Genomic DNA, 9597 nt, shown 5'->3' on the forward strand with positions numbered 1-9597 from the left:
CAAGATGACACTTTATGTGTGACCTCTCATATAAAAATTGTCAGTATTCGACATTTCAAATGTCTATTTCATCTCTCACATAATGTGTTTGAGAAAAAGTAGTTCCACTGGCCAAATGTGGATTAAAAAAATGATAAATATTTCTAACATTAACAAAACCTAGAATTCAATTTCAATGAAATACTAAGAAGAGGAGTCTCCTTTAAATTTTTTAATTTAAATTATGTTAAATAACCAAATTGAAATGCAGTTTTGTAAAGAGGTGTGCATTATAAAAATTATGCTTTTTTATAAAACATATTCAGAATAACTTCACAGTTATATTCTGATTTTTTAAAATCCCCAAGTACTGTGGATGAAATGCAATTAATTGCTTTTTTCCACAGTTCAGCAATCATTCATTACATATCAAAGGCAGGACACCAGGGATAAAAAAGGGACATCACTTTTTCAACTATAGGGCAAAAGATGTGTGGAAGAACTAAAGATGTATACACCAAGAAAATTAAATTTTTTCCAAATTTCCTCTTCCTTATCATACCCACAAGGAATGCTTTCATGGGTACTAGGAAGGCAGCAGTACACAAAATCCAGCTCTCCACCCAGTTTATTTATTTAAAATCCTTGTGTTCAAATATCACTTCTCCCAGCAAAGGATAAAGGGTATTTATCAGGTAAATTTTTTCAGACTGTCAACTTTGCTCTGGGAATAAGAAGAGATCTCAGTGGAGAAAGGAAGAGAGGATCGTTCTGAAGCATGTCACAGACTGTGGTCACAGCTGGCATGATGCCATATGCCGCACAAGTTTGAATGAGTGAACTGTGAACTGAAAAACAAAGGCATAACCTTCCAGTAGCATAGGAAAGGGGAGAAGGCTCCCTAATAAACACGTCAAATTCACGGTCACGCTTGGGACATGACTTGATCACAGATTTAAAAAAGAATGGAGGCATTCAGTGCAGTTTGGGGAACTAGATATTTTTCTTTGCTTTTTGTTTAATCATGCTGGAGGAACAAATATATAGAAGTCTAATCACGAGGGAGACATATCACCTTAATTGCTAGTTTACGTGCTATAAGCCTTTAAGGGAAACAACTTCATCAAACAAACTATGTCTTCCATAAAATAGTCCTTGGGTTCATTTTCCAGTTGGTAAAATGGCTAGACCATGGAACTGATTCAAGGTGCCTTTTCATGAGTTATGGTATAAAATTTAGGAATGTTGTCAGCATAGTATGAATAAAAACTCCAAGGGAGAAAAGCTAATCAAAACATTAGACTGTGGCCTACTTTCAAAATTCGAAGTAGCGTTCCAATATTTTGAGCTCTAATTTCTGAGCTCCCTTAGTACTCTGTGCACTATAATTTTTTTTTGGGTAGAATCCAGCAATTTTAAAAATAATTTCTCATTTTATGTGAATTTCAGAAGAATGTAAAATATATACTTGCGTAAAATTTCAAATGAGAACTTGATGATAATTTCATGGTTAAAAGATGTTTTTACCAGAAAGATACAGAATATTTTGTAATACAGGTATACGGAGTTCTGGTTCTTAACTGTTCAGGTATACTAATGTAGTCAAGTAAGTAAAATCATCTTGACTGGGTCTGCAGTGATTGACTTGCAATTGGTTGAAAGATATTTATGTCAATGGCTTTATCAAAGACAGACACTGACCTTTGGCAAGCTGGATGAAGTTTTCTCTGCTACTCAGCTGAGCAGATGACTTTGAGTATAGAAGACAATGACATGGAAAGAAGCTTAAGCTTTGAAGATAATAGGCTTAAGCTCTCTGAAATGAGACTTTTAAATATTAGAATAAATAAGAATACTTGCACGCGTGGCCTTGGGAGTTTGGAAATCATTAGTATTGATCATGTAATGAAACTGACATAAGGATCAATCACTAAGAAAGTGAAAGTGAAGCTGCTCAGTCATGCCCGACTCTTAGCGACCCCATGGACTGCAGCCTACCAGGCTCCTCTGTCCATGGGATTTTCCAGGCAAGAGCACTGGAGTGGGGTGCCATTGCCTTCTCCAAATCACTGAGAAAGCAGTCATCAATACAGGAAGTTTAGGAAGGGCACAGTAACTGCCATTTAGAATTGGGAGAGCAAAGAGCTGTGCAAATGCAGTTCAGATGGAGATTTTCAGAAGGCTTCTTAGCAAGACTCTTCTAGTTATTTGGATTCAAAGATTTCTCCACAGATCCATCTTCAGCCAATACTCTTTTCACGCTATACTTCCCCGGGTGAGCTTATCCATCTCCATAGTGATAACACTGTGTTGATGACACGCATTTTTCACTTTTAGTCTAAATCTCTCCTCTTAGGTTGAACTTGCAAGATTCTATCGGATACATATAGCTGGATATCCTGAAGCATGTACATCAATCTCCATACATCCTGAACTCACTCTCCTACGCAAAAATCTTTCTTCCCTTTGGAAATCATTCTCCACCATCCTCGTGATCCACAAGGCAATTCAACAGAGAACTCAACCAGAAATATGGGAATCATTCTTGATTCTCCTTTCTTTCTGGCTTACCCATTTTGAAAACTAGCCATTAAGTCTTATTGATTCTACATCATTTTCCTAACTTTTCCCTCTTCATTTCTATAATTTCAAACCTGGACTCTTTCAATAGTCTCCCAACAGGACTCTTTCAATAGTCTCCCAACACATGTCCTTGTTTCTAGTTTTATATCACATTAATTCACCCATCAAACTGCTAATGGATTATTCTTTCAATAAAAAATTTTCAACAACTTAAAACACTTCAGTGTCCCCTTACTTGTAGACACAAAATGGCTGTTAATATTTTCCACTTGATAAAAGCTAGGTTTCATCACATGCATAATCAATTCTCAGTTTAAGGGTATAGCTATAATTCCATAGAACTATGAGAACTCACATTAAGATGTTTAATTTTTTTCTGATACTACTGAAGTTTAATTTCTAAACTGCATTATAAAAAATTTAAACACATTGTGATGTGAAGATTATTTCTACTTCGAAGTTACTTGAATATGCACTGAGATAAGATAATATAGGTAAAGTACTAGCCCAGTGCATGCCTTAATATTAATTTTCTCCCCATTCTAAAGAAAAAGAAAAATGTTTATATAGGTTGAGGTACATGAAGTTAATATCAATTTTATGTGGCAGGGGTCTATTATTAGATCCATATTCAATTCACTTCAAATTAAGAGCTTATAAGGTTTAGTGGGAGCTGCAAATCAGAAACAATCTTATTGAGAGTCTAAAATTTCAAGAAGCAAGTGATTTTAACCACACCTAAGTGTCCAGTACTTTGGCCACCTCATGCGAAGAGCTGACTCATTGGAAAAGACTCTGATGCTGGGAGGGATTGGGGGCAGGAGGAGAAGGGGACAACAGAGGACGAGATGGCTGGATGGCATCACGGACTCGATGGACGTGAGTCTGAGTGAACTCCGGGAGTTGGTGATGGACAGGGAGGCCTGGCGTGCTGCGATTCATGGGGTCGCAAAGAGTCGGACACGACTGAGCGACTGAACTGAACTGAACTGAAGGTTTAGCGGGAGCTGCAAATCAGAAACAGTCTCATTGAGAGTCTAAAATTTCAAGAAGCAAGTGATTGTACCTATACCTAAGTATCCCCCTATCACCAAAAACAAAATATGTAAAGCCGGAAGGGGGTATACCTCCTGGAAAGCTAAGTATTTTCTTCAGGAACCAGCTTCCTATAAGGAACATCTGGAAGCCAAGCCTTTGCCTGAGTCTCTAGCGATATGGTTTAAGACAAGGTTGGTATATTGAAACATGAGTCCTGAAAAGCAAAGTTATGAAGCTATAAAACACCTACTTTGTATGAAAACGAATTCTGATTAGACACAAGGAATGAGAGACTAGATTTCAATTATAGTAAAGGAATAAAGTCTTTGACTTGGATTGAGGCAGAAAGGGTGATTAAGACTGATTAAGTTATGTGTTCCAGAGATTAAATGGAGGACGCATCTGAGACAGGATTCCAGAATGACTGAAAAGGAGAAAATGGCCTCTTATCAGAAGCATGGATTAATTCTGTGGCTCTCAAAGCACAGTGATTTGGCGTCATCATTCTTCCCCCTTGGGTTTTTCTCAGTAAGCCGCTAAATTTTTAGTGTGGCTATTGCTCTTCGCCACTGCATTTTTCTCTGATAAGGGCTGGTGACGGGTGTTTGGACCAAGGATAGGTGGCCCCAAAGGATGCCTCACTGGCATATGGATTATTTTGAAATAAAGTGACTTAAACAGTTGATGCAAGAAGGTTGCTGAACCTCTTTTCTGTCTCTCTAAAGTCAGGAAATAAATCTCTCTCATGTGAAAGGTGCCTTCCTTACAATTGGGGGAAGAAGGACAGCCTTATTTTCAGAGATAGGGAATTAGGGCAGAAAAACCTGTACGAAAGCAACTCTTCTAACTTCTTTACTAATGTACTACCCAAGCTCAAACTTTGTTTAAATTCCTTACTAGTTAAGTTCCAAAGCCTGTTGCTTTGTCCCATCAATTCTTTTCAAATTTATTGTTTTATTTATTTATTTCCTTTGTCTAAAAAGTATAAAAGCTGCCTGCTTTGGTCATTTCTCAGGCAATTCTGTGAGACCTCCATGTGACTGAATTACAATTTGTTTCTTTTTCTCCTGTTAATCTGAGCTGTGTCGATTTTATTATTAGCCCACTCACAAGAACTCAAGATGGGTAGAGGAGGAAATGGCCCCCTCCCCAACATAGGCAAAGGGACTCTTGGAAATTAGCTATAGTTCATTAACACATGAACTGACTTTTAACTGACTTTATATTGGCAATTATTTTTTTAATTAGTAATTAAATGCATTTCTACAAATATGTACTAGTTTTATAATAATCAGGATACAGGTAATAAATGGTTATTACTCTGATACTTGGCTCAGATGTGGCCCTGAAGTAGAGATTTCAATTTAGAAGGTAAGACATAATTGGTCCAAAAATTCTGATATCAAGGTAAAGGAGTAGAATGGTGACACTGAAAACCAAGGACAGATATAAAAACTGACCACTAGATTTTGGAAGGCTTTATTTTTCTTTAAAATACAGAAAAGTTAATTGGAGAAATACAAATAAAACTATATTCCTATATGGTAATGGTATTCTGTGGCTTTATTGCAAGCACTTACATAAAACTGCTTTTATTCCCTCAAAACTGTTACCTCAGACTTCTCACTGTATTGAATTCCACACCTTCTCCCCAATTTTTGATAATTACATTATATAACTTTAATGCAACATTCTTTACACTCAGCTTGATTTGTCTATGCATTTTTACCTTGTTTCTTTTATATGCACCTTCATCTTTACATCTGTGGACATGTTAGAAGTAACATCATAAATTAAAATAATGTAATTGCAGGGAGTTGCCTGGTGGCCTAGTGGTTAGGATTCTGAGCTTTCACTTCTTAGCCTATTTGCAGTCCCAGGCAGGAGCACTGAGATCATGCAAGTCTCACGCATGGACACAAACTATTAAAAAAATGTAATTCCAGATACATGAGGGCTATGAAAAAAAAAGTATAATAATCCAATAGACAACGCAGGTAAGAGGGCAGAAGACTATTTTATTTTAGATAAGTAGGTCAGAAAACCCTTTCAGAGAAAGTAGAATTTGAGACTGGCATACAATAAAGCAGGGAAAAAATAATTAGCAAAGACCTGTCTTCTGAGCAGAGGGAATAGTGAATGCAAAGCCTCTGAGCTAGGAACAGTTTTCGAACGTCTGAGGCATATACATCAAGACAGCCAGTGGCACTGAAGTGGTACAGGAAGGCAGAGAGAAGCTGAAGAGGTGGTAGCATCACGGCTGTGGCCTAGAACATAAACTTTATTCTGGGAGCAATGGAAATGTATTAGAGACGGAAGAGAAAATTAATGGCATAATCTCACTTATGTTTTCAAAGGGATATTCTGGCAGGAGTGGAACGAGACAGACCAATTAAAGGGTTATTTCAGGAGTCCCCCTGAGACAATGGTGGCCTGTAGAAGATGGCTGTTGGTATAGATGTAAAAGCCGATTGGGTTTGGGATATACTAATGGTGAGAAACATGATGATGGATTATATTCGAGTGTGAGGGGAAGAGAAGAACCAAGGTGGACACTCCGGATTTTATTTGAAAACTGGATAAATGAAGGTTCCACTTCTTACACGGAGAAGTGTGAGGGTGGAGGAAGCTGTGATGCAGAAAATCGGGAGTACTGCTCTGTGCTCTAGGCATATGAAGCCGATATGCCTGTTGGATATCCAAAAGAAGACAACGTATAATCAGTTTAATGTAAGAGTCTGAACGTGACAAGAGACACAAATTAGAGAATCACTGAGGTATTAATTCTACTTTTTCCTCAGGTAGAAAAAAGATGGTCTAATCTTTTATTTTTATCTGCATCCTTACTACAAAATATTTTCTCCTAAGAATATTCTTTTTACTTCAGACTGTATGCTCCCTTCTTTGAAAAAAGAGTTATCTTATTTTCTGGATATGAGACATAAATCTGATTACTGCACATGACTGAAAAGGCATGACGGACAAGACAAGAAAGGGTAGTTTACACTCCTTTTCCAGTTCTCACGATTTACTTCTTCTTGTTATTTTCTATCCCTTCGCCTCCCAAAATAAAAACAATAAGTGAGGGAAACACATTAGCCTCTCAGAATAAGTAGTATAAATATAAAAAGTAATTATTGTGATTCTTTTGCTTCATATAGTATTTCCTGGAAGATAAGACATTAATCAAGTCAAATAAAGTTAAATGTGACGCATATCTTTCATTTGCCTCTTAAGACTGGTGGTGGTACTAAGCACTACAAATCAGTCTTGATCTCAAGCTTACAACTTGTAGAGAAAATGAGACACATAATTAGTGTAATACGAGAACAAGAAAACAATATCAGTTAGAAATGTAAGGGCACTCCGACTGGTGAGGAAATGCATGCCACGGGGGCGCTGGCTCTTAGAGAGCCCCGTTCCGCCCAGGTGCGCTCGGAGAGCAGCACTCTAACGTGACCCGCAGGCGGCAGGACTCACCCAGCGGCTGGCCCGCGATGACCCTGGCGTTCTCCCCGGCCACCGCCGCTCGTGCGTGGCGCTCACTCATGTACTGCACGAACGCGTAGCCTTTGTGAACGGAGCAGCCCACTATTTTCCCATACTTGGAGAAGATCGCTTCAATGTCGACCTTCTTGACGATGGCCGTGTTCAGGTTGCCAATGAAGACGCGGGAGTTGATGGACTTGGGGTCGTTCTTATTGGTGACGTTGCTGGTCTGTGTTTTGCCAGTCATGGTTGGCTCAGCTTGTTCCAATCCTTAAACAAAAGCAAGATCAGAAGGAAAACAATTAGATTGAATGGATACCCCTGGCTTTTAGCAATTTTTCAGTAGTTTCAGTAGTTACCAGGTAACCTCAAATCCCCAAGTACTATTAATTGTTAATGAGAAGAAAATTTGGTAATATGAAAGATGAATATTGCATTGCAAAATGAAGTAGAGAAATAATGATAATTATTTAGCATACAGTTACAAATGCATTCCTGATTAATTTATCTAAAATTCAGGCCTACACAGCAATTAAACATCTTGTCGTGGTTTTTATTTTTACGTCTAGAAGTATTTCAGAAGCAAGTTTGAAGAGCAAGCCACATTTTCTGTTACTGAAAAAGAAAATCCAATATGACTATAGTCCGATGATGGAATATAGTACTGTAATTTATTGTTGAAAGCTTGCATTTTTATTTCTACATTTTCTATAATAGTAGACATATTGGCTGTTTCATTATCAAAATCCTTCTATCGGAAACTAGCAATTCATTTTAATAAATATTGTAGAAGAGAAAAAAGGTATTAAAAATTAAAAAAATTAATTAGAAAATTTAACATAAAAAACATAATTTTGAAAGTAAAGTATTTAACCAGAATTAGTTCTGTATATTCTCTTTAGCAGAACCAACATCAAAAGTCGTTTAAAAAGAAACAGCGTGTACAGCTAGTTTTCATCAATGATCATCAAATAGTAGACACTGGGTATCTGTGTGAAACATCCATTCTCAACCTCATTTTTAATTCATTTAACTGTCAGCTCATATGTTGCCTAAGGACTGCTAGTATTTCTAAAAACTGCTTTCTGAGGTTGGCAGAGTGTTTAATTATGCTTAATTAAACTTAATGAAACTTTTATTTCCAAGTACTCCAGCACTTACAATTTATTTTTTTAGCTTTTAAAAATTCATCCATTCATCCAACAATATTTATTAAGCATGATATATTTTTTTGGACATATCTCATCTTCTAAAGTGCCAAACAATTTAAAGGAACTAGTATGGTGAAAATAAAATTTCAGCAAGGATATAATCTCTAATGTTGATGATCATTGTTGAATACTAGCTAACTGATAAATTTTATCAGCAACATTATATTTCTTACAAATAATCTCTTAAAATCTTACAGCTATAAAATAATTAACAAGTACATTTTATTTTTAAAAATAATTTAAAATGGCATTTCTAATCTGAGCACTAAAGATGTGGAAATTTTAAAGGCATGTAAACTGGATATTTACATGAAATTGAAAATTTACTCACTACCTATTTAAACTAGCTAATTCTAAAATCAAGCGCAACTGTGTATCATGAAATGTTTCAAATTAGGTTATTAATTATGAATTCTTAGTTTACTGAAATTTTACTAAATATTGGGCACATTATATATATATATCTGCTTATAATGAAGGTTGACTTCATAAACAGTAATTCACATAAAAACTAAAAGTATGGCATCAGTAAAAACAGGGACTATATTGTTGCCTTGTTTTATCTTAGCTACATTTAAGAGCTTCCTTTAACAATTATTCAAGGTTAGGGCTGAAGGAAAGGAAAGCTAAGTTTTTTTTTTTCTTCCTTAGTTTGGCAACTGGAGGTATTGCATGAGTGAGTGAGTGTGTGTGCCTGCTCAGTCACGTCCGACTCTTTTGTGACCCCGTGGACTTTAGCCCGCCAGGCTGCTCTGTCCATGGAATTTTCCAGATAAGAATACTGGAGTGGGTTGCCACTTCCTTCTCCAGGGGATCTACCCAGATCAGGCATCGAACCGGGGTCTCTTGTGTCTCCTGCATCGGCAGGCGGGTTCTTCAACCAACTGAGCCACCAGGGAAGCCCATGCCTCAAGCTAATGCTCTGAGAATCAGTTCAAACAAAAAATAATTAAGGTGCACACATGTATTTTAAACATTTAGCTTCTTCATATAATTTAGTAGATTTTAAACACACTGAGGAGAAAAAATAAACTAAATACCCAGTCTGTGGCTCCAGAACGTATTAAGGATTATTTTTCTTACAACTCTAAATCAACATCAGTAATGCAGCACATAGAAGTAATGTTATTACTTTTTGCTCTTATATGATGCATATTTTTAGAAATACCATAAAATTACTTTCAAGAATTAATGATTCTTATAGCTGATGTTTTCTTTCTTGGGCAGGAACAAATTGGTCAAAATTCAAACACAAGAATTGTTAAATTAAGTTGTAAACATGGCTTACAGATCCCAG

The 9597-nt window shown here is 36.6% G+C and overlaps 1 protein-coding gene across 1 annotated transcript in view; it reads right to left on the minus strand.

Moving 5' to 3' along the window:
• The window catches only part of RALYL (RALY RNA binding protein like), a 422766-nt gene extending 415415 nt beyond the window's left edge, over positions 1–7351 (minus strand). The window contains 1 exon segment of the mRNA XM_052651717.1: positions 7081–7351. Within this exon segment, the coding sequence (XP_052507677.1) occupies positions 7081–7336 (256 nt within the window). The 5' untranslated portion in view covers positions 7337–7351.
• Positions 7352–9597: the final 2246 nt, after the last annotated feature.

Source organism: Budorcas taxicolor, chromosome 14, assembly GCF_023091745.1.
Source record: "Budorcas taxicolor isolate Tak-1 chromosome 14, Takin1.1, whole genome shotgun sequence".
NCBI lineage: Eukaryota > Metazoa > Chordata > Mammalia > Artiodactyla > Bovidae > Budorcas > Budorcas taxicolor.